Source organism: Symphalangus syndactylus, chromosome 16 (assembly GCF_028878055.3).
Source record: "Symphalangus syndactylus isolate Jambi chromosome 16, NHGRI_mSymSyn1-v2.1_pri, whole genome shotgun sequence".
Taxonomy (NCBI): Eukaryota; Metazoa; Chordata; class Mammalia; order Primates; family Hylobatidae; genus Symphalangus; species Symphalangus syndactylus.
The window spans coordinates 101700676-101725937 of NC_072438.2; the positions used below are offsets into that span (position 1 = coordinate 101700676).

The 25262-nt window shown below is 47.7% G+C and overlaps 1 protein-coding gene across 4 annotated transcripts in view; it reads right to left on the reverse strand.

The window, feature by feature from the left end:
- Positions 1-279: 279 nt before the first annotated feature.
- Positions 280-25262, reverse strand: part of SDHA (succinate dehydrogenase complex flavoprotein subunit A) — a 31928-nt gene continuing 6945 nt past the window's right edge. The window contains exons 4-15 of one of the 4 annotated variants that reach the window (XM_055246141.2): positions 24645-24788; positions 24163-24327; positions 21596-21744; positions 19144-19268; positions 16497-16665; positions 14527-14722; positions 12906-13077; positions 8638-8756; positions 5177-5288; positions 4812-4942; positions 2936-3049; positions 280-628 (exon numbers count right to left, since the gene is read on the reverse strand). In XM_055246141.2, the coding sequence (XP_055102116.1) occupies positions 542-628; positions 2936-3049; positions 4812-4942; positions 5177-5288; positions 8638-8756; positions 12906-13077; positions 14527-14722; positions 16497-16665; positions 19144-19268; positions 21596-21744; positions 24163-24327; positions 24645-24788 (1683 nt within the window). In that variant the 3' untranslated portion in view covers positions 280-541. Of the gene's footprint in view, positions 3050-4811; positions 4943-5176; positions 5289-8637; positions 8757-12905; positions 13078-14526; positions 14723-16496; positions 16666-19143; positions 19269-21595; positions 21745-24162; positions 24328-24644; positions 24789-25262 lie in introns of all 4 variants that reach the window. The other 3 variants (XM_063619618.1, XM_055246142.2, XM_055246143.2) reach the window with 3 other exon arrangements.

A 25262-nucleotide genomic window follows, 5' to 3' on the forward strand; every position in this document is an offset into this window, starting at 1 on the left:
GGCATGGTGGCGCACACCTGTAGCCCCAACTACTCAGAAGGCTGAGTCAGGAAGATCACCTGAGCTGCCCAGGAGTTTGAGGCTGCACTGAGCTGAGACTGCACCACTGCACTGATCCTGTCTCAAAAAAAAAAAAAGAAAAAGAAAAAAACTGCAACAAAATATCTGGATTTTGATGTAACAGAATACAAAGATTATTACATTCGATTTTTAGGTCAACAAACATGACTAAAGTCATAACAGTAAAATATTTTAAATGGATTTGGAAATAAAAGAAAGTTTGTTCATTTATGTTTTATTTAAGAGCTGTGCCCAGTTTTATCATCTCAGAAGAATGAAGCAAGGGACAAAGGTAAGTGCCACGCTCCCTGGCCACTGGGTTCCTGGCAAGCTCCCAGCCACTGGGTGCCAATCTCCCTTCAATGTACTCCTTCTTCCCCCGAGCGCAGAAGCGCATGAAGACAGTTATGACATGGACACATGCATGAGCTATTATACATAATTACAAAAGCTGATTCTGTCATCACCGCATCTTGTCTCATCAGTAGGAGCGAATGGCTGGGGGGACGGTGGCACAGTCAGCCTCGTTCAAAGTTTTGTCGATTACAGGTCTATATTCCAGAGTGACCTTGAAAAAGAGTCAGTGGTAAGTTAAGCACAAAAATGTACAAAAAGCCATCTCTTGTGTTCCTTTTGAAACATTTTAACTATAAAAGTAGATTTACAGCATGGGAACTTAGAGGTATTTGCTGCAGTATTTTCCAATAACAAATTTAAAAATGATCTACGTGCACAACAGGGGACTGTAAATGACGGCAGATCCGCAGAGTGGAACAGAGCAACGAAAATGACACTGTACCAGATTCTCAGGGCTTTACAAAAATGCTCCCGTCATGAGAAGTGGGAGAACCCTTGTCTATTCCAAGACACTTTATGTTTAAACTATCTACTTCCAGTTTTTCTACTTCAAAGTAAATATTTATATAGGTTGAACATCCCTAATCCAAAAATCTGAAATTCTCCAAAATCTGGAACTTTTCTGAGCACCAGCATGACATTCAAAAGACATGTGCTAGGCCGGGCGCGGTGGCGCACGCTTGTAATCCCAGCACTTTGGGAGGCCGAGGCGGGCGGATCATGAGGTCAGGAGATCGAGACCACAGTGAAACCCCATCTCTACTAAAAATACAAAAAATTAGCCGGGCGTGGTGGCGGGCGCCTGTAGTCCCAGCTACTCGGAGAGGCTGAGGCAGGAGAATGGCGTGAACCCGGGAGGCGGAGCTTGCAGTGAGCCGAGATTGCGCCACTGCACTCCAGCCTGGGTGACAGAGCGAGACTCGTCTCAAAAAAAAAAAAAAAGAGAGTCAAAAGAAATGTGCTATGGAGTCAGATCTTCCGATTAGGGATGCTCAGACAGTAAGTATAATGCAAATATTCCAAAGTCTGAACAAGCCTGAAATCCAAAACACTTCTGGTCCCAAGGATTTCAGAGAAGGAATACTCAAGCTGTGAATTAAATATGCACACACAGGAAAAGGTAGGCACATATACAAAGAATGGGTCGTCTCTGGTTAGTGAGCTTATTTCAATCTCTCTGTACTTTCTAAAAGAGTATGTATTTTTTTAAAAATCAGTAAAACTGGCTGGGCGTGTTGGTTCATGCCTGTTGGGGAGGCCAAGACAGGTGGATCACTTGAGCTCAGGAGTTCAAGACTAGCCTGGGCAACATGGTGAAAAACTCCCCTCTACAAAACATACAAAAATTAGCCAGGCATGGTGGCATGTGCCCGGGAGGCTGAGATGGGAGGATCACCTGAGCCTGGGGGAGGTTGAGGCTGCAGTGAGATGAGATCAAGCCACTACGTTTCAGCCTGGACAACAGAGATGAGACTCTATCTCAGAGAAACAAAAACAAAACAAAAAACCCAAACCCGGAAACATTAAAAATAGACTTGTGCTAAGTGAGTGAAGTGTGATTTCTATACACTATCAGGAAATGGCCTTCATGATAAATCCTGAAAATGACCTACTGCCTGAATCACAGACACACTAGATGATAGTGAGAGTCCAATGGTAACTTCCACAGACACAGCTAAATGATTATACAACTCTCTCTTACAGCTATGAAAAGCTTAAGGGTAAAAGCTTTCTGTCTTCATTATTTCTGAATCTCAATGCCCAGCGGAAATGCCACACGGGTGAACCGTGCTTGTGTGGAACAAGGCTGTGACCCCCTACCACACTCTCGGCTGGCTGTTCCCAGGACGCTACTCACTGTGTGTGGAACAAGGCTGCGACCCCCTACCACACCCTCGGCTGGCTGTTCCCAACACTGTGCTTGTGTGGAACAAGGCTGCGACCCCCTACCACACCCTCAGCTGGCTGTTCCCAGGACACGGCTCACCCCCAACCCCGCCCCGCCTCAATTTCGGCCCTTCTCTGCTTGCTCAGTGCCCAGGGGATGCCAACGGCTGCACCACATCCCCTCAGCTCCCCTGCAGATGCTTCCAGTTGGCCCAGCCCATGGGAGGAGAGGGGAGGGGTCTCTTCTGGGCTCCCTTGGCGTGGGACTGGTTTCTGGTAGTGGCTGTGTGTCCACCCGACAGATGCTGACTTTCTTGCTAAGTCCACAATCATCTCCTCCCCTGCCACCAGGCCTTGGACGCTTGCTCCTGCCCAGTGACTTCCATCTGGCCCACACCACGGAGCAACCCTTCCTTAACGCTCCTCTGAACCACCTGCAGGTACTGGATTCTGTCTCCAGCCCGAAGCCTGACTGCTGTCAGAGTGCCTTTTTCAGTGGTGCCTCAAATCTGTCAGGAGTTGATTTAAATCTGGCCTGCTCCTCCCCGCTCACCATCAGCAAGGCCAGCCTGCAGACCTGGGCGGGGCCGTGTGGGTGCTGGGCTGTGGTGAGAACGAGCTCCACACTGACCTTCCCAGTGCTGACGTCCACATAGGACAGGGTGTGCTTCCTCCAGTGCTCCTCAAAGGGCTTCTTCTGTTGCCCCTGGATGGGCTTGGAGTAATCGTACTCATCAATCCGCACCTGAGGCCAGAAACACCATCACATTTCTTATTACTCTAACAGAGCAATACAGAAAAAACACAGCAAACATTAAAATGATCTAAGAGACAGATGCCCTAGAACTCATTCCATTTCTACTTCAGCCCAGGAGGTTGGCACCATCAACATGTTCAGAACCCACAGAGGCCACATGGCTGGCCAGGGGGTGTGCGGCCAGCAGTGAGTCCAGAGTAATCCATGTCCGCATGTTCCCTTAGACATCCTTTATGTACCTAAGAATTTATCAAATACTTTGTCTTTTTGCTCCATGTGCTGGGAGACTACGTCAATCTTTTCTTTCAGCCTGTTTCTATTAAAAAAGATTCTTTTTTGAGACAGGGTCTCGCTATGTCACCTGGGCTGGAGTGCAGTGGTGTGAGCACAGATCGCCAGAGCCTTGACTTCCCAGGCTCAATCATCTTGCCTCAGCCTCCTGAGCAGCTGGTACTTCAGGCACGTCGCTTACCACCACGCCTGGCTCATTTTTTAATTTTTGTAGAGGCAGGTTTCACCATGCTGCCCAGGCTGGTCTAGAACTCTGGGCTCAAGTGATCTGCCTGCCTCAGCCTCCCAAATGCTGGGATTACAGGTGGGAGCCACTGCACCTGGCTTCTATTCTAATTAAAACTTGCTGTGACCAACTAAATTTATGCTACTGGCCGGGCACAGTGGCTCATGCCTGTAATCCTAGCACTTTGGGAGGCCGAGGTGGTTCACTTGAGGTCAGGAGTTCCAGACCAGCCCAGCCAACATGGTGAAACCCCGTCTCTACTGAAAATACAAAATTAGGCATGGTGGCATGTGTCTGTAATCCCAGCTGCTTGGGAGGCTGAGGCAGGAGAATCACTTGAACCCGGGAGGCAGAGGTTGCAGTGAGCTGAGATGGTGCCGCTGCACTCCAGCCTGGGGGACAGTGAGACTCCATCTCAAAAAAATAAAAATAATAAATTTATTATTATTCTGTACTCTGGCAAACACGGATTCATATACTTTGCAGGAAACTCTTAATATGTACAAGGACACAAGAGCAAGTTCTGAGCAGTGATCACAGCCATCAGCATATTCTAGTGAAGGGTAAATCAGTAAAATTTCATGGTGAATAAAAATGATTTTCCCATTCACCATGTTCAGCTGACTGGAAAGGCTGCCAACAGCCGCCCACACACAGTCCTGAACCAGCCTGTGTGCCTGCCTTGTGGAGCCTTTGTCCTTTTGTTGATGTGGTTTATCCTGAACTTGCATTTGTACCCCAAGTCTCCCTTTCCGTCACTTTTTGCTATCATATGTGAAAAACTCTTACTGGGCAGAATCCAACATGTGTGCTCTGCACAAAAATCAGTTCATCTGAAGAACAAGTGACCACAGGGCAGGCTCTATAATACCTTTTCCAAACCACAGGGCAGGTCTGAAACAGTGGCTTACTCATTATTTAATAAACTGGCACTTATTTCCTGGTCATGCCACTCTGGCTGCACTTCTAACCTTGGCCTTCTAACAGCAAAGCACATTGGCTTGGAGATGCCACTGCTGGCATCAGTGGACGCTGACCCAAAGCAAGGAAAAGGTCACAGTGATCCAGAAGATGGCGAGAACCCAGGGATCAAAGTTACCAGGGGAAAAAGGCATTTTTTGGATTTACTTTTGGGGAAATGAAATAAAATGCAGAGAAAATGCAGGGGTGGGGCTGAGTCCCACCAGGTGGGAGGAAAAGGCAGGTGCAGGTGGGCGTGGTGAGAAGGCGCACCTTGTAGTCTTCCCTGGCGTGCGCGCCCCGTGACTCCTTCCGCGCCTCTGCTCCATTGATGGTCTGCAGCGCACACAGCATCAGGTTCTGCAGCTCCAGGGTCTCCACCAGGTCCGTGTTCCAGATCATTCCTGGGGACACAAAAAGTTCCATCAGGGGCAGGCGGGACCCAGTCACATGGGCCCTCCGAGCTGTCAGCCTGGGCCTGCTAGTCCATGGAGTCACTGGTTGCAGCTTTATAGCTGAGGACCAGGACCCATCCAGACAGCAAGCACGGAACTAAGTCAGCACTGACGGGACAGACACCAGCCCACCCTGCAGAAGGCAGGGCCCAACAGTGTGCACAGAGCTCGCTGTCTGCTCACCCCGGTCAAACGTCTTCAGGTGCTTCAGGTCTCTGTAGAGCTTGCTGATTTTCCCACAACCTTCTTGCAACACGCTTCCCACACGGAACACGGCAGCATGATTTTGCATTGACTGTAGTACAAAATATTATTTGTAAACTTTTAATCCATAGAAGCAGCCATACCAAGAACTGTTTAACTTTCAGACTTGTTGTTTTGCATTTCATTTATGTAAATTAAACAGAAAAATTAGGAAATTCAGACTATGAGTTTATTACTCCGACCTTAAAAATGAAGTTTTGACTAAAGCTTCTGAATAAATAAATGTAATGTTTCTATTACATACACATCTTAGACCCACACACATCCTTTCCAGCGGGATACAGCCAGGGTCCAGGACTCCAAGCAGACTACCTGTGTGGCACCATGTTCCATACGGCTCCGTGGCCAACCAGGCAGCGCTGCCTCCCTACACCCCTGGCAGGACTCCTGACGTGGGGTCTGGTGGTCAATGTGACACCAGCCAGCAGCCCTGTGGTGATACACACTAGGAGGAGCTGAGCAGAGCCCTGGTGATGGTCAGGTTGGAGCCGAAGGTCTTCAACGAGAGGGAGGGGCATGGGTGGCTGGGGCCCTTGGCCTGTCTGGCTACTGTCTTTTGCCTATTTTGTAGAAGCTCCTTGTACACTGAGTTCCTTCATAGTTTTGCTGTGGTGAGAAACGTGCTATGCAGTGGACCTGAAGTTTACTGTAGGTATGCTGGGAACTGGGCGTCAGCTTTTGCTTCCTGTGGGACAGACAGGCACCACCTCCGTGATCCCTCCTCCTCCTTGCTTCTCCCTCTAACTCTGCTTTGCTCCACTGACCCTAACTGTCTCTTCCTCTACCAATGCACCTCCATGGTTTAATTTGGACATTTCATCTGACCTTCCTTAGACTCACACGTAATCGTAACACTGTAATGCACATCAACCTAATGGTTTTTCAGGAAGAACAAATGAAAAACATTGCATCTCAGACTCTAGTATTACGTTCTTTCATGACCATTAGCAGCCACATGTTTTCATATCCTTTTTTTGTATTTCTGGTTACATCATTTCAGGGTATTTTCAGGTTTTTTTTGAAATGTGAATGAGATATTTACTGATGTCTGAGCAGATTACTGCTGGCACATTGCAAAGCTACTGATTTTTAGATACAAATCTCTTACCCAGACACCTTACTACATTCTTGTTTGGTTTGTTAGTTTTTCAGTTTATTCCCTGGGAATTTTTTGGAAATTCTATCTGTAAATAATAGCAATTGTATCTATTCCTTTTCAATATTTACTGCTGAGACCAGCTCAGTTGTGAAGATCCTAACCCAGCAGCACTAGAGGAATTAAAGACACACACGGAGAAATATAGCATGTGGAGTGGGAAATCGGGGTCTCACAGCCTTCAGAGCTGAGAGCCTCAAACAGAGATTTACCCACGTATTTATTGACAGCAAGCCAGTCATAAGATTTACTAAAAGTATTCCTTACGGGAAACAAAGGGACGGGTTCTGGCTAGTTATCTGCAGAAGGAACACGTCCTTAAGGCACAAATCGCTCATGCTATTAATTGTGGTTTAAGAACGCCTTAAGCGGTTTTCCGCCCTGGGTGGGCCAGGTGTTCCTTGCCCTCATTCCGGTAAACCCACAACCTTCCAGCATGGGCGTCATGGCCATCACGAGCATGTCACATGCTTCAGAGATTTTGTTTCTGGCCAGTTGTGGGCCAGATTTGGGGGCCTGTTCCCAACAATTTACCTCATTTCTTTTTTTGCTTCTTACTATTAACTATTAATAGCCGGAGTCAACAGAAAAATCCCTTCCCCAACAAAACGCATTTCCACAAGCACAGGAAGCTCTGTTTGTTCAGTGCTGACTCCAGCATCTCATGGAGCCTGGGATACAGCAGGCACCAAGACACACCTTGTTTGGTGGGAATGCTTCTAGTATTCTCACTTCAAACCATCTCATGGATTCGCCATTTCTGTATCTGAAGGCGTGTTCCCATTCTCTAATGCAATGGTTCCTTCTTTCCCAGCTGGCCTCCAACCCTACAAAAGTACTGCAGGGCACCACTCAGCCTTCTGTGCCTTAGTCACGCTGTTCTTCTCACCATTCCACAAAGCCCCCCTCAAGCCTAGCCTCACTTGAAGACTGAAGGGCACAGGCCTCTGAAAATGTCAGCAGGGAACCTGTTCTCATGTCTAACACCAAATGCCTTTCAGAATAGGACTAAAGCAATGGACTTCTTTTTAGAAAATATGCAGAAATTCTTGCAAATCATAGGCAAGAGATGTCATTCATGGACAAGAACCCTTCTTATTAAAGGAATTCAGTTTCTTAGACTGACTATGTATCAGGTTCTCCACAACCCCATGGCTAATGGCTGCCATACTGGACGGCAAACATTCAGAACATTTCCATCATCACGGACGGTCCTACTGGACCGACTCCCAGCAGCACAGGCCACACAGATCAGTTTCCCCCTGCCGCCCACTCTCCCTCTCTTCCAGGTATATTTAGGGGCAGCAACAGGCCCAGCTTAAAGACATTTCCGAGCTGCTGGAAGCCAGGCATGATACCATGATCAATATCTGGGCCTGAGATGTAAGCACCAGTGTTGTGTTGAACTCCAGGAAACCTCTAAGAGAAAGCTGCCCTCCTGGGGACTGAGCTCCTCCGGCGGTCCTGTGGTTCCCTCTCCTCCACGCTGTGACTCATCCATGACAGCCAGCGACGGTCAGGGCACGGAGGTCACGCCCAAGCACACACGAGTGAACCACAGGAGGCTGTCCTGGATGCTAAGCGGTCACTAATTCTGCCCTAGCCTGCTGACCTTCTATGTGGAAAAGAAGTGCACTTCTGGTCTCTTTCGTATTCTCGATATAGTGAGGAGTACGTCCTACTGCTGTTTACCTCCAGATACTGGTGCAGCCTCGTATGTTTATCGCAGCACTAGTCACAACAGCAAAGTCATGGAATCAACCTAAGTGCCCATCAACGGATGACCAGATGAAGAAAATGTGGCACATATATACCACGAAATACTACTCAGCCATAAAAAAAGAATGCAATCATGTCTTCTACAGCCACATGGATGGAACGGGAGGTCACTATCCTAAGCGAAGTGACTCAGAAGGTCAAGTGTCACACATTCTCACTTGGAAGTGGGAGCTGAACGGTGAGTACACATGGACACACAGAGTGGACTAACAGAGACTGGGGGCTCCAAAATGCGGGAGGGGTGGGGATGAGCAATTACCTGCTGGGTACAACATACACGACTTGGGTGATGGGTACATGAAAAGCCCAGACTCCACCACCTCACAGTACATCCACACAAAACTGCACCTGCATCCCCTTAAATCTATTTTTAAAAAAAACAAAACCAGTGCAGGGCCAGCTATGCAGCCAGCCTGCTCACTCCAGAGCAAGTCCAGGCTCTTACCTTCTGCATGCTGAGTCGCAGTTCCGATGTTCTTATGCTTCCATCAGCAAATCTCAATTTGTCAAGATTCATGACAGATTCTTCCCCAGCGTTTGGTTTAATTGGAGGGACTTTATCTCCTAAAACAAAAAAAAAGCTATAATTTAACTTTTGAAAACCATTTTAAAAAACCAAATGGATTTAGAATGACACACAAATATGTAGCACAGCCGCTCAAGGAGCCTGGAAACTGTGTAAGTCTCCTGAGCTAACACACTGCCAGCCCACCCTACATCTGAGGCCATCTGTTGAGTTGGGGCCAATTTTAAAGAACAGACATGAAACGCAAAACTGTCGGCACACAGTAGATATCCATTAAGTGATCTTAGAGTGAATAAACTAGAAATCATCTCTAAAATTAAAAAATTAAGTGTAGGCCGGGTGCGGTGGCTCACGCCTGTAATCCCAGCACTTTAGGAGACTGAGGTAGGTGGATCACTTGAGGTCGGGAATTCAAGAGCAGCCTGGCCAACGTGGCAAAACCTCGTTTCTACTAAAAACACAAAGATTATCTGGGTATGGTGGCACGCGCCTATAATCCCAGCTACTTGGGAGGCTGAGGCACGAGAACTGCTTCAACCCGAAAGGTGGAGGTTACAGTGAGCCGAGGTTGTGCCACTGCACTCCAGCCTGGGCAACAGAGCGAGACCCTGTCTTAAAAAAAAAAAAAAATTAAATGTATACAAATTTATATACATTAAGTGTCTATAAATGTCACTCCACTAAGGGAAAAAAATGATACCTTCCAGATGGTGGTCCCAAGGGGCCAGCCACCCCACTGTCCTTCACATTAGGGGGAGGAAGGTGGCTGCTGTGTGCTTGAAAGTCACCTGCTGATTTGGACTCCTGTGTGCTCTCACCTACACTTCAAGATTTGCAATTTTTTTTTTTTTTTTTTTTTGAGATGGAATTTTGCTCTGTAGCCCAGGCTAGAATGCAGTGGCACCATCTCGGCTCACTGCAACCTCCACCTCCTGGTTCAAGCAATCCTCCCGCCTCAGCCTCCAGAGTAGCTGGGACTACAGGAGTATGCCACCATACCTGGCTAATTTTTGTATTTTCAGTAGAGATGGGGTTTCACCATGTTGGCCAGGCTGGTCTCGAACTCCTGACCTCAGGTGAGCCACCTGCCTCGGCCTCCCAACGTGCTGGGATCACATGTGTGAGCCACTGCGCACGGCCAAGATTTGCAACTCTTGTGTTTCCACGATGTCTTGAAAAAAGTTTTAAAGTTTTTTTTTTTTTTTTTTTTTTTGAGACGGAGTCTCGCTCTGTTGCCCAGGCTGGAGTGCAGTGGCGCAATCTCGGCTCACTGCAAGCTCCGCCTCCCGGGTTCACGCCATTCTCCTGCCTCAGCCTCTCCGAGTAGCTGGGACTATAGGCGCCCGCCACCATGCCCGGCTAATTTTTTGTATTTTTTTTTAGTAGAGACGGGGTTTCACCGTGGCCTCGATCTCCTGACCTTGTGATCCGCCCGCCTCGGCCTCCCAAAGTGCTGGGATTACAAGCGTGAGCCACCGCACCCGGCCTTGAAAAAAGTTTTAAAGTTTTTTTTTTTATAACATCATATATATTTTCTTCAACATGCAGGAGGTAGGAGGTATGACATGCAGGAGTCAGACAGGCCCCGCCCACGCCCACGCCCCTCCCCGGGACCCGCCTCTCCCCAGGCCCAGGCTGTGGGTCTCTTGAGGGTCTGCTCATATGCTTCCAGGCTCGCTGGTGTTTCTCTTCCTTTTGATAATAACACTTTAAAAACTGATCATTCAGTAAAATTGACTTTTGTCTTTTGGTGGACAATTCTACAATTTATTTTTTCTTTTTTTGAGACAGTGTCTCCTCCCTCTCTTGCCCAGGCTTGAGTGCAGTGGTGTGATCTCAGCTCACTGCAACCTCCACCTTCCAGGCTCCAGCAATCCTCCCACCTCAGCCTCCCAAGTAGCTGGGACTACACAGGTGTGAGCCACCATGCCCAGATAATTTTTGTATTTTTGGTAGAGACGGGGTTTCACTACCTTGCCCAAGCTGGTCTCGAACTCCTGAGCTCAAGCAATCTGTCTGCCTTGGCCTCCCAAAGTGGTGGGATTATAGGTGTGAGTCACTGCACCCAGCCTCAGTTCTACCAATGTTAACACATGTATAGATGCATGTAACCACTTTGGGAGGCTGAGACAGGAGGATCACTTGAGACCAGGAGTTCAAGACCATCCTGGGCAACACAGGGAGACCCTGTCCCTACAAAATATTTTTAAAAATTAGCCAAGTGTGGTGGCATGCACCTGATCATACCACTGCACTCCAGCCTGGGCGACAGAGGCAGACTAGCTCTAAAAAAAAAAAAAAAAAAAAAAAAAAAAAATATATATATATATATATATATATATATATATATATGTATTCTTTTTTGGAGGAGGGTGGGGGAGAAGTGGTGATGCTACATGCATTTTTTCTTTCTTTTTCATTTTTAAAAATTAAAGCACAAAGATACAGTAAAATAAACTCATCATTTTTAGTGTAGGGTTTTTCAAATTTTGACACACACAGAGCTGTGTCTGTAAGTATCAGCACAATCAGGAAACAGCCTCTGGCAACCACCAATACCTTTTCTTCCCTAGATGTGCCTTTTCCAGAATGTCATATCAACAGAACCACAGGTGTGCAGCCTTTTGAGTCTGACTCCACAGCATTCTGCATGAGATGCTGCATGTATGAGGTTTCTCAGATGTAAAGTATAGGGTATTCTTACAAAATGCTCTTTTTTGCATTTTCAAAGAAAGAGAAGCTCAAAATTTCTACATGGCTCTGAGAGAAGTTGTTATCAGTCCTCACTGCTACAAAGTGCAGGGCTATGGAGTGAGACAAGCACAACCTGTGGCATGAGGAACGATGGACCTGAACTCTGCCTTTGCCGATGATCAGCAACGGCTTGGGATAAGACACCAGCTCTGTGTGTGCTGGCCTCCTGAGCTGTGGTCAGATCCACAGAGACAGAGTATCTGAAGTAAGCTACCCTTTTAATACTATCTGTACCTTTCTAACTACAGATATAAAAGGGGGCATGTCTGTAAGTTACGGCAGTGCTAGTTTTTATTTCACTTGAATCCATACAAAAAGCACCTGTTGTATAAAAACAGCAGAAATGATGCTAACAGTCAACACCAGAGAAAGGTAACGGGAAGAACGTGGGCCTGGGGTCCCACCATCCTTGCCACACAAACGTCCACCAGTGCCTCATCCACCTCACGCTGTTCTGAGCACACGAGGCTGGATAACCACCATGAACATCTCTGAGGTGGGAGTGATGCTAACTGTCCTGTTCTTAGTGCATGTAAGACTCACACTCCCACACACAGTATTTCTTCTCCTGCACATTATTTGATGCTATCATGAAAAGAAAACCAGCAAGTGAAATCCAATCTGTCCGTAGAGGGTGAGAATCCTGTTCACTGTAAGTCATCCCTTCTCCTCTAATAGAGGTTAGCTGTACTTTGTTTTTAGAATGGCCTAAATTATTTTTCTAAGTACCAAGAAGTTACATATTCATTCATGCCAACTATTTAAAATATTTCATTGTAAATAAGTTATTTTTATCAGGCAAGTAATATGTAATGAACTTCCCCTAAAAATAACAACTTCCTAATAGTGCTTTTTCTAAGCAGAACATAATGACTGCAAAATAATTTTTTTAAAAAAATGTAACCCCAAAAATGTCACCTTAACTGTTAAGATCCCCAACCAGCCTCTATCTAGTCTCAACATTACCACCATATAATCTCTGGATTTCTCAGTTTAATCACTTCTAGGGAAAAAAAAACCCAGACTACCTCTATATGATCACTAAGCAAATTTCCAGTAACAAATCAAGGCTTTGTAACCGGCTGGGTGCAGTGGCTCATGCCTGTAATCCCGATACTTTGGGAAGCTGAGGCAGAAGGACTGTTTGAGTCTAGGAGTTCAAGACCAGCCTGGGCAACATTGTGAGACCCTGTCTCTACAAAAAACATTTTTAAAAAAATTAGCCAGGTGTGATGGTGCACATCTGTTGTCCCAGCTACTTGGGACTCTGAAGGTTGAGGTGTTGAGGACTGCTTGAGCCCAGGAGGTTGAGGCTGCTTTGACTGTGCCACTGCCCTCCAGCCTGGGCTGACCCTGTCTCAAAAAAAAAGAAAAAGGACTTTGTAACTTCCTGCGCTTTCTCAAATAGTCTGGCTCCTGAAGAAAACACTTACCAGGTCTGCATGACTCTTCGATGCTCAGGGCACATGCCCGACCAAAGACAACCAGGTCCAAGAGAGAGTTTGCCCCGAGCCGGTTGGCACCATGTACCGAGGCACAGGCGGCCTCCCCACAGGCGTACAGGCCAGGCACAATCTGATCCTGGCCATTTACGTGCCTCAGGACCTGTGAAAAGGAAGATTCCAGGTGAAATGTCAAGGTGCCCATATCTCCACCAGCCCACCTCCCCCAACAGGGTGTCTGTGCTGCAGGTCAGAGAAAGAGAGGGAAGTAGGCCAGGCATGCAGTGGCTCACACCTGTAATCCCAGCACTTTGGGAGGCTGAGGTAGGTGGATCACCTGAGGTCAGGGGTTCAAGACCTGTCTGGCTAACATGGTGAAACCCCATCTCTATTAAAAATACGGCCGGGCGCAGTGGCTCAAGCCTGTAATCCCAGCACTTTGGGAGGCCGAGGCGGGCGGATCACGAGGTCAGGAGATCGAGACCATCCTGGCTAACACGGTGAAACCCCATCTGTACTAAAAATACAAAAAATTAGCCGGGCGTGGTGGTGGGCGCCTGTAGTCCCAGCTACTCGGGAGGCTGAGGCAGGAGAATGGCGTGAACCCAGGAGGTGGAGGTTGCGGTGAGCCGAGATTGCGCCACTGCACTCCAGCCCGGGGGACAGAGAAAGACTCCGTCTCAAAAAAAAAAAAATAATAAAAATAAAAATACAAAAATTAGCGGGGCATGATGGCGGGTGCCTGTAATCCTAGCTACTAGGGAGGCTGAGGCGGAAAAATCACTTGAACCTGGGAGGCGGAGGTTGCAGTGAGCCGAGATCACGCTACTGCTCTCCAGCCGAAGCAACAGAGTGAGACCCCATCTCCAAGAAAAAAAAGAGACGGAAGTAAAGACCGTATCTAAGAGGGAAGTAAGGACCACAGCTACTCTTCTTCAGAGGGAAGCTTCCGAATGTATCCCTCAGTTTCCCCTCTGCCCCTGAGCACCTGCTGTTACAAGCAGGTCAGAGGACCTCCAGTGTCAGCATCTGCGACTGTGCCCCGTGTCCCATGTTCCCGAGGCCCTCACCACCTGTGCTCCGGCTCACACCCGGAAGCACGGCAGGTGGAGGAACATCAGCAGGGGACACTGATGTTCCAGACTCTTCTACCCCCTGTTCACCTCTTCAACTACGCAGGGAAAATAACAGCTTCCACCCACCTCGCCCAACAAGGAGCCTAAGTGACTGACAAGCTCTGTGTGAACCACAAACTACTCAAAGGAATGAATTACAAAGATCCCTCGATGTACAAGATCATTAGAAATAGGAATTACAAAGATCCCTCGATGTACAAGATCATTAGAAATAACACAAGATCATATAGGAAAGTAATTACAAAATGGAAAAAGCTGCAAATGATGTATCTATGACAGTTTACTAAGGAGGAATAAATTACTAAGCCCCGCTCCATCCTCCAGTGATAGAAATTTAAAGTGCGACCTAGAAAACAACACAGTACTTTCTCGAAGGAAACATCTGTCTCTTCCTCTAAGATCTAGAGACAACTGCGAGGTGGGCCCCGATGTCCCAGCCTTCTTTCCAGCTGTGGGGGAGGAGCCAGCACCATCACCTGCCCCTTGTAGTTGGTGGGAATGCCGCCCATGTTATAATGCACAGTGGGGAGGACAGGGATCGGCTCCTTCGTGACGTCCACCCCAGCGAAGATCATGGCTGTCTCTGAAATGCCGGGCAGGCGCGTGGCCAGCTGCTCTGGAGGGAGGTGATGCAGCTGCAGGTAGACGTGATCTTTCTCAGGGCCACAGCCTCTGGTAAGACAGAACACCATCACATAAGGCAGAGAACGGCAACGACAGGAGACCTGAGACTACATCATCTTGGAAGCCTGTGAGTTTCAACATGTTTTGATACTGAGGAAAATTTCCCCTCATGTATGGTCACCCTCTCATCGAATCTTTTTTTTTTTTTTTTTTTTGGAGACGGAGTCTCGTTCTGTCGCCCAGGCTGGAGTGCAGTGGCGCAATCTCGGCTCACTGCAAGCTCCGCCTCCCTGGTTCATGCCATTCTCCTGCCCCAGCCTCTCCGAGTAGCTGGGACTACAGGCGCTCGCCACCACGCCCGGCTAATTTTTTTGTATTTGTAGTAGAGACGGGGTTTCACCGTGGTCTCGATCTCCTGACCTCGTGATCCGCCCACCTCGGCCTCCCAAAGTGCTGGGATTACAAGCGTGAGCCACCGCGCCTGGCCAGAATCTTTTCTAAGCATCTTCTGTGTGCCAGGGACAATCCTAGGTGCTGGGACACAGCTGAGAACCAGAACAAAAACTCTGCCCTCACTGAACTGACACTCGTCTCAGGGATCACAGCCTGCTGCGGCTGTCCTTGGTAAGAGCATTAGAAAGGCCTCTATGCCAAATACAGTCGCCCCTGCGTATCCGTGGCAGGTTCGGTCCAGGACCCCCACGGATACCAAAATCCGTGGATGCTCAAGTCGCTAATATAAAATGGGAGAGTATTTGCATAACCTATGCACATCCTCCTCTATACTTTAAATCATCCTCATTTAAAATTTTACAGTTAAGTTTTACAGCAACTCCAGGATTACTCATAGTACCCAGTACAATGTAAATGCTACGTAAATAGTTGTTACACTGTGTTGTTTAGGGAACAATGACAAGGAAAAACAGTGCATAGTTGTAAGGAAGCAAATTTATTTTCAATACATGGTTGAAACCACACATGTGGAACCAATGGGTACGGAGGGCCATCATATTCCAAAAAACCATTTGACTTCTCTGTTTTGTTTTTGTTTTTGAGACGGAGTCTTGCTCTGTCGCCCAGGCTGGAGTGCAGTGGTGTGATCTCAGCTCACTGCAAGCTCTGCCTCCCGGGTTCACGCTATTCTCCTGCCTCAGCCTCCCTAGTAGCTGGGACTACAGGCGCCTGCCACCATGCCCAGCTAATTTTTTGTATTTTTAGTAGAGACGGGGTTTCACCGTGTTAGTCAGGACGGTCTTGATCTCCTGACCTCCTGATCCGCCCGCCTCGGCCTCCCAAAGTGCTGAGATTACAGGCATGAGCCACCGTGCCTGGCCTGACTTCTCTGTTTTTGTAAATATAAAAATGTAAAACCTCTAAAGGCCATACCCGCAGATATTTAGCAAGTGTCATTACATTAAAGAACAGGGTCAGGCAATGAAAGAGCTGCAAATTGTTTTACTGAAAGCCAAATAACCCACACACTTTGAAAGCTGCCAAAAACCTCTGTGGGTATCAGACATGACACCCAAGACCCACATGCCGACTTCCGGTTGGGTGTGTCTCTCTCTCCCATACTCCGTCACATACTCACACACACTAAGAGAAACTCTGTTCCACAGATGTGAGAAAGAAACTGGCTAAAATTTTCAAAATGTAGGTCTTTAGGAAAATATCAGACTAATAGACACCTGCCAGCAGCTGACAGAGGTGGCTGTGCACGTGTGCCTGCACCCGAAGGTGAGGGCGAGCGGTGCTGAAACTCACAGAAACAACCCCGGCCCGTGTGCCCGCTCAGACAGCACTGGTGGTAAATCACACGCACCTTCCTTCACGGATCTCCAAAGTCATCGACCGACACACCACATCTCTAGATGCCAGGTCCTTCGCGACGGGGGCGTATCGCTCCATAAACCTTTCGCCTTGACTGTTAATGAGAATCCCTCCCTCTCCACGACATCCTTCCGTAATGAGACAACCAGCACCGTATATGCCTGCAAAAAATCACACACATTTATAACCTAACAATTGCTAGGTCTCTATTTCAAATGCATTATTTTTTTCAAGATATTTTTTGGGGGAGAGAGGAAAAAGATATGCAGAAGGCATTATATGCAAAACTGAATAGAAAGAACAGTTAAGATACAGTAGAAAGTCTGGATAACAAAAAGCACGGACAAGGCTGACAGCTGCAGCAGAGGCTGGGGCAGAGCGGCGTCCCCAGAGAGGAGAAAGGCCGGCCCACAGACCTCTGGCCAATACTCTGATTACAGCCCGGTGTACATCGCATGCCTCAAATTTTGTTTTAATTTTTGAACATTCTTTTGCACTATGATACTGTGGTGACTAGTTAAGAATACTAGCTTGGAGAATTCATATCTAAATTACCCAAACAGTGGCAAGGACAGTAATAATGATTATTTTAGTTAATATTTACACTGCACTTGCTATGGGCAGTTCTAGCTGCTTTCCCCATATTAACTCGTTTAAGTCTTACAACAACTCTGGGTGTACGACCCCCTTTCTCAGTGACAAGCAAATTAACGCTTGGTAACATCCAGTCATGCAGCTGAGGACAGAGCTCAAACCCAAACCTGGACAGTCCGGTGGCCTGTGCTCCAAACAGCGGCTCTGTGACTCCTCAGTGCGATGAGAAACAGGGCGTGCCAAGCTCTCGAATTTTAACAAAGGACATAAAAAACCCTAAACTAAATGTATTTCAAAAGCTACAATTTTTATTAGTATACAAAAAGGGCAATCTTGCTTTTAAAACAAGAATGTGATTCTTGCATCTCACCTGCCTTTTGATTTTCTAAGTTTCAATGCTCTTTTTTCTGTGGATTACTTCTCACATATTGAAGACGAAGCATGAGAAGTGGAGCTCTAAGCAAATTACAGATGGAATTCAGGGCTCAGTGACATTTTATTGATTAAAAACAGCAATAAAAAATACAACAGGCTGGGTGCAGTGGCTCATGGCTATAATCCCAGCACTCTGAGGGGCCGAGGCAGGAGGATCGCCTAAGCCCTGGAGTTTGAGACCAGCCTGGGGAAAATGGTGACACCCTGTCTCTACCAAAACCAAAAAAACCCTCAAAAATTAGCTGGGCATGGTAACGTGGCTGTAGTCCCAGCTGTTTGGGAGGCTGAGGTGGAAGGATCGTTTGAGCCTGGGAGACAAAGGCTGCAGTGAGCCAAGACTGCTCCACTGCACTCTAGCCTGGGCAACAGAGCAAGACCCCGTCTCTAAACAAATTAAAAAAAAAAAAACCTACAACAAATTCATTTCTTGTTTTCTTCCCTTCCAGGGATCAGAAAGCTGACACTGACTAAGAGAAGACACAGGTCTGGTTCTTTAGCACCACTCCAGGGGTCTCCGTCGTCCACAGGTCAGAAAAGCAACCCAGAGAAGTCCAGGACGAGTCACCTCGAACAAGAGGCAGATGTGTGTGTGTCTCTCTCTGACTCATTCGAAGAACCTCCCCCAAACTCAAGACTTCAACTGTCATTTCTGTGTTAATGTCTCCGAATTGCACATTCGTAACCGCAACCGTCAGACGTCCCCAAGACGAGTTCACCTTCCCCACAACAAGCTCCCTCAGTGGTCATGTGGGCTGAGCCCAACGCCCAACGTCACATAGGGTTCTGTCACGGCTGTGTCCTAACTTCACATCCCATTATCGCAGAAGCTCCATGTTCTCCTACAAAGCTGAATCTGCCTGTGCTGCTTCTCGCTTCCACGGCATTCTCCCAGCTCTCGGAATGCTCACTCAGCAAACCCCGACGGAGACCCTGCCATGTGCTGGGCATGGAGCACCCCAGTTAACAAGAAGACCTGCCTGCCCGAGGAGCTGACGACCTCGCTGCGAAGAGGGACACTGAACAATCCCTGCTTTACTTTTTTTTTATTTTGAGATGGAGTCTTACTCTGTGGCCCAGGCTGGAGTGCAGTGGCGTGATCTTGGCTCACTGCAACCTCTGCCTCCCAGGTTCAAGCATTCCTCCCACATCAGCCTCCCAAGTAGCTGGGATTACAGGTACATGCCACCACGCCCAGCTGATTTTTGTATTTTTAGTAGAGATGAGGTTTCAGCATGTTAGTCAGGCTGGTCTGGAACTCCTGACCTCAGGTGATCTGCCCGCCTTGGCCTCCTAAAGTGCTGGGATTACAGGCGTGAGCCACTGCGCCCGGCCTCAATCCCTGCTTTACTGCTGGCTTTAAGTATCAACAAGGCAGGGTTTAGGACTCTTGAGAAATGCATAAGACGGTGGCCCAAACTGCCTTAGGGGAAGGGAAGTGTGGGAAAAGTCTCCTTAAGGAAATGACATTGAATTTAGGACCTGAGAGCTGAGGAAGCCGATCTTCAAAACCATGTTATTACATAAAACTATGGAAAAGCAATGAGTAGGCACCACACATTTACGAGACACACACGAGCCGAACGCCTGCCGGGCAAGGCGTCCTGCCCTACCTGTGGGGTGGAACTGAACAAACTCTAGGTCCTGGCAAGGAAGTCCCGCCCTGGTGATCATGGCCGTGCCGTCGCCGGTGCTGGTGTGGGCAGATGTGCAGCTGAAGTAGGTGCGCCCGTAGCCTCTGGAAACAACAGACAGCAGTGGCTGCACACAGCGGCCCACGTCCGGACCTCCTGTCTGGTGAGATCACAGAATGGACACGGCAGCCCCCGGCACCGTCTTCTCAGTGCTGTGTGCACACAACCCCCTACTCACGCACACCCCACACACATCGCTGGGGGCCACACCAGTGGTGCTGCTACCTGTGCAGGTAGGATAGAAGCCTAGGATCAGCGAAAGGACTTCCATTTGTATTTTATTTATTTATTTTGACATAGGATCTAACTCTGTCGCCCAGGCTGGAGTACGGTGGCACGATCTCGGCTCACAGCAACCTCCGGCTCCCAGGTTCAAGTGATTCTTCCGCCTCGGCCTCCCGAGTGACTGGGATTACAGGTGTGCACCACCACGCCCAGTTAATTTTTGTATTTTTAGTAGAGATGGGGTTTCGCCATGTTGGCCAGGCTGGTCTCGAACTCCTGACCTCAAGTGATCCTCCCACTTTGGCCTCCCAAAGTGCTGGGATTACAGGCATGAGCCACCGTGCACCTGGCCCTATTTGTATTTTAGCTTTGTGCTGTTCAAAAGGTTTCCCCAATAAGCATATACTACTTTTATAATGAAAATTTTAAAATTTTTATGGATTTTGTTTTTTTCCCCCAGATTTACTGAGGTATGATTGATGAATTAAAAAAAAAAAAACTATATATTTAAGGTGTACAGTGTGATGTTTTGGTATATTTTGTGAAATGATGACACAATCAAGTTAATACACATCTATCACCTCATACAATTATCCTTTTTTTGGAGATACAGACACCTAAGGTCTACTCTCTTCACAAATTTCAAGTTATAATATTAACGATAGCCATCGTGCTGTATGACGTTAACTCTAGTCTCCATGCTGTATGATGTTAACTCTGGCCACCATGCTGTATAATATTAACTCTGGCCACCATGCTGCATGATGTTAACTCTGGCCACCATGCTGTATAATATTAACTATAGTCACCGTGTTGTATATTAGACTTTCAGAACTTCACCTTGTAACGGGAAGTTACACTTTTAATCAGTATCGCCACAGTCTGCATTCCCCCAGCCCCTGGCAACCACTGTCCTACTCTGTTTCTATGAGTTGTGACTGTTTTAGATCCACATGTGAGTGACAGGCAGTATCTGTCTTTCTGTGCCTGGCTCATTTCACTTAACATACTGACTTTGGGTTCATCCACGTTGTCTCACGTGACAGGATTTGCTTCGTTTTCATAGCTGAATAGTATTCAGTTGTGTATACACACCAATTGTCATTAAACACCAACACATATTTAGGTTGTTTCCATATCTCGGGTATTGTGAATAACGCTGCAATGAACATGGGCGTCCAGGTGTCTCTTTGAGCTTCTGATTTCATGCCCTTTGGATGTACACCCAGAAATGGGATTGCTGGAGCACATGGTAGTCCTGTGAATTTTGAGGAACCTCCAGAGTTTTCCGTAATAGTTGTATTAATTTACATTCCCACAGACAGTACACAGGGTTCCCTTTTCTCCACATCCTCACCAACACTTGCTCTCTTTGTCCTCTTGGTAACAGCCATTCTAACTGCAGCGAGATGAGATGATCCTCACTGGGGTCTTAATTTGCATTTCTCTGGTGCTCAGTGATGTTGAGCATTTTTCATACATTAGTTGGCCCTTTGTACGTCTCCTCTGGAAAAATACCTATTCAAGTCCTTTGCCCACTTTTAGTAGGGTTGTTTTTTAGTAGGGCTTAGTAGGTTGCTTTTAGTAGGGTTTTTTTTTTTTTGCTATTTTAGATAGTAAGATATTCTTAGATATATGGTTTGGAAATTATTTTTTCCCAACCCGTAGTTTTGCTGATTTTTTCCTTGGCTGTACTGACACTTTTTAACATTTAAAATGGTTAAAGTAACTGACAGTGTATAAAATTAAAGTTACTTATTTTCATTATGTGAAGAAGGACTTATCCATCCCAGGAATCAGTATCAACACGGTACCGACTAAAGCAAGAGAGATTTTGCCAGAAAACCCCATGTGACTCTTCGGACCACAATTTCCTCATCTAAAATCGGGAGAGGTAAGCTGTGAACCTGATGGCAGCCACTACCGTCTACTGAGGGTCATGCTTTCTCACCCCGAGGCAGCTGCTGCTGTCCTCACCCTTTACAGGTGAGGAACCACGGCTGGGAAAGGCCATCACCCTCACACGGTTATATCAAGGCCTGTGTCTGAACCGTTATTCTACAATGCCTCGATTTTCATTAAAATAAACTCTAAATGAAATTTATTCATTTTTGTAAATGAAATAAAGTAGAAATTAGATTCCTACCCTGTGGCAACAACAGTGTTCTTTGCTCTTATGCGATGGATGGACCCGTCCTCTATGCACAGTGCGATGACACCACGGCACTCCCCGTTCTCCATCAGGAGATCCAAGGCAAAATACTCCACAAAATAGCTGGTATCATATCGCAGAGACTAAAAGGAAAAAAAAGGGCAGGAAGTGTTAAGCCAACCTTTAACGTTTTAAGGTGATATCTGCTCATGTGAATAGGTCAAAGAACTTGATCCAAATGGACCAGGTAAGTCCAAGGAGATCAGCAACAGTGTCAACGACACTGTCAGAGCCCGAGAGGGCCTTCCACGCCGAGCAGCACAAACGGTGTGCTAGAGAACGCAGCAGCAACAGCTCCTATTCTGGTGACACATTTCCTACTTCCACACAACCCGAAGAGGCACTCCACACTGTCCGGTGGCCGCATGCAGCTCTGCTCAGTCTGGTGTCAGAGTGAGGTCCACAGACCATGGGGTCACAGCCCAGATGGGAGCTGCTGGCAACACATAACCATTTAATTAATTAAAATAAATCAAAACGTTCAGCTCTTCAGCTACACCAGCCACATCAGCAACAGCCACATGTGGCTGGCAGCTACCAAAGCGGATGGTTGCAGACGAGCAGATTCCGGCGCCCCAGAAACGTAGGCAGTGGACAGCGCTGCCCACCTGGACCTGCTGTTCCCTCAGCCAGTGCAAGTTGCTCTCGTAAGCCTGGGCCAGCTCCCCACATGACAGCTCCTGCTCCGGACGGAGCTGCCCACCTGGACCTGCCGTTCCCTCAGCCAGTGCAAGCTGCTCTCGTAGGCCTGGGCCAGCTCCCCACATGACAGCTCCTGCTCCGGACGGAGCTGCCCACCTGGACCTGCCGTTCCCTCAGCCAGTGCAAGCTGCTCTCGTAGGCCTGGGCCAGCTCCCCACATGACAGCTCCTGCTCTGGACGGAGCTGCCCACCTGGACCTGCCGTTCCCTCAGCCAGTGCAAGCTGCTCTCGTAAGCCTGGGCCAGCTCCCCACATGACAGCTCCTGCTCCGGATGGAGCCGGTGTCTCCTCCCACCACACACTTGTCGATACACTCAGCCAAGAGAAGTCACTGGTGTCCTAACAACTTGCAAATTAATGATCCATCCCTATTCATCAGAAAACAACAAAGTTCAGAATATTGATTACTCTGAATCAATACTGTTCAGAATATTATTTGGTCATGCCAAAGTTGACCCTGATTACCAGTAACTATTGTCACCTCAAGTCTTTGTCCAGTGATAACAGTTAATATTAAAACAATCCATGGCTGGGTATGGTGGCTCACGCCTGCAATCCCAGCACTTTGGGAGGCCGAGGCTGGTGGACTGCCGGAGCTCAGGAGTTCGGGACCAGCCTGGGCAACATGGGAAACCCTGTCTTTACTAAAACACAAAAAATTAGCCAGGCGTGGTGGTGTGCGCCTGTAGTCCTAGCTACTCGGGAGGCTGAGGCAGGAGAATTGCTTGAATCTGGGAGGTGGAGGTTGCAGTGAGCCGAGATTGCGCTGCTGCACTCCAGCCTGGGTGACAGGGTGAGACTCTGTCTCAAAAACAAAACAAAACAAACAAAACCAATCCATTCAGGAACTCAGAGGTGGCAAAAGAGCCTTAAAATACTTGTTCTTTTTCTTTTTTGTTTTTATTTATTTATTTTTTTGAGATGGAGTCTCGCTCTGTCGCCCAGGCTGGAGTGCAGTGGCGCCATCTTGGCTCACTGCAAGCTCCGCCTCCTGGGTTCACGCCATTCTCCTGCCTCAGCCTCCCAAGTAGCTGGGACTACAGGCGCCCGCCACCATGCCCGGCTAATTTTTTTATATTTTTAGTAGAGACGAGATTTCACAGTGTTAGGCAAGATGGCCTCGAACTCCTGATCTTGTGATCTGCCCGCCTCGGCCTCCCAAAGTGCTGGGATTACAGGTGTGAGCCACCGCGCCCGGCCTGTTCTTTTTCTTTTTTTGAGACAGGGTCTCCTGTTGCCCAAGCTTGAGTGCAGTGGTATGAACATGGCTCATTGTAGCCTCAACCTCCTGGTCTCAAGTGATCCAGGAGCCTCAGCCTCCTGAGTAATTGGGATTACAAGCATGTACCACCATGCCCAGCTAATTTTTAAACTCTTTGTAGAGACAGGGTCTCGCTATGTTGTCCAGGCTGGTCTCAAACTTCTGGTCACAAGTGATCCTCCTGCCTTGGCCTCCTAAAGTGCTGGGATTACAGACGTGGGCCACTGTGCCTGGCCTGCTTGCTCTGTTCTTGTATGTTGAGTGTCTCATATCCCAAGTTAAAACCTGGTATATAAGATTATCAATTCAACTTTCCAAAATAGATACAAGAAATCACACATTGCCTTAGGGGCAGCTCCTCAGGCACATGTCTGGTCCTGTCACATCAACAGTCGCTGCATGTGTCCCACACCGCTCTTCTCTGTTGCTTTCTACGTAATCTCTGGCTGACTCACTGGGCACGCTAACCCATTCCCTGCTGTTACCATAAGCCCCAGAACTACATGTCCTGTCTCCGGTGGACCGGGGGCGGCCTTACCCTTCCATATAAGGTATGCAATAGCGAGTGGCCGGTCCGATCAGCCACACAGCAGCACCGATGGGCCTGTCCGCCCTTTCCAAACTTGAGGCTCTGTCCACCAAATGCACGCTGATAAATCTTTCCATCTTCAGTTCTGCTAAATGGCATGCCATAATTCTCTAGCTGGGAAAGACAAAAACAAACAAAAACCTTATTACCTTAAAGGAGTCAAGATATTCATAGCTAATCTACACTAAACAACTTTAACACAAATCTGCAAACCCAAAGTAACCTATTCTGTGAAAATGTCAACACTTCATCAAAGAGAAGTTTTCTTGTTACATGTAATGCATAGTTCATGACAGAAAAAGACTCCTCTTGTGAGCTTTGCTAATCACCATTCTTTCGGCTGCCACATCTGCCTCAATTGTTAACATTTTTTCCCGGACTCTTGTACTAGAAACAGACCACGAGAGCACCCAGAGCCTCCCGCCCATCACCTCGACCACAGCGGCAGGGGCCTGCTCTGTCATGTAGTGGATGGCATCCTGGTCCCCCAGCCAGTCGGAGCCCTTCACGGTGTCGTAGAAATGCCACCTCCAGTTGTCCTCCTCCATGTTCCCCAGAGCAGCATTGATTCCTCCCTGGAAACACCAACCACTCCTTACAAGCCACAAACAGGAGCCCCAACTTTGTCTTCCAGGCCCAAATCCACCCACTGGGGGATTCAGAGAAAGCCAACTACTCACGCGGTGACTCCCAGCGAGGGCTGACCTCAGCAAAGGAGCAGCGAGGCCTGACAGATTCCAGATCACAACCCCTCCCCGACTCGCCCAGTGATTCCATCCCTTAGCCTCAGTCTCCTCATCTGTGTGGTGGAGACAGAGGGAACTGCAGGAAGGGCTGACTGGAGCAGTGAGGGAAAGGCTACCTGTAATATGCTTATTACCTAACATATCTGGCACAGAAAAGGTACTCAACAAATCTTTCCAGATAATTTTATTAACAAATCTTCCCAAAGGCATTTACGGGCATGTGTTAAAGAGCAGAAGTGCTTCCTGCCAAGTAATAAACTCCACACTCAGAGTCGCACTCCCCTGTACCCCTGCTTCCTTTGG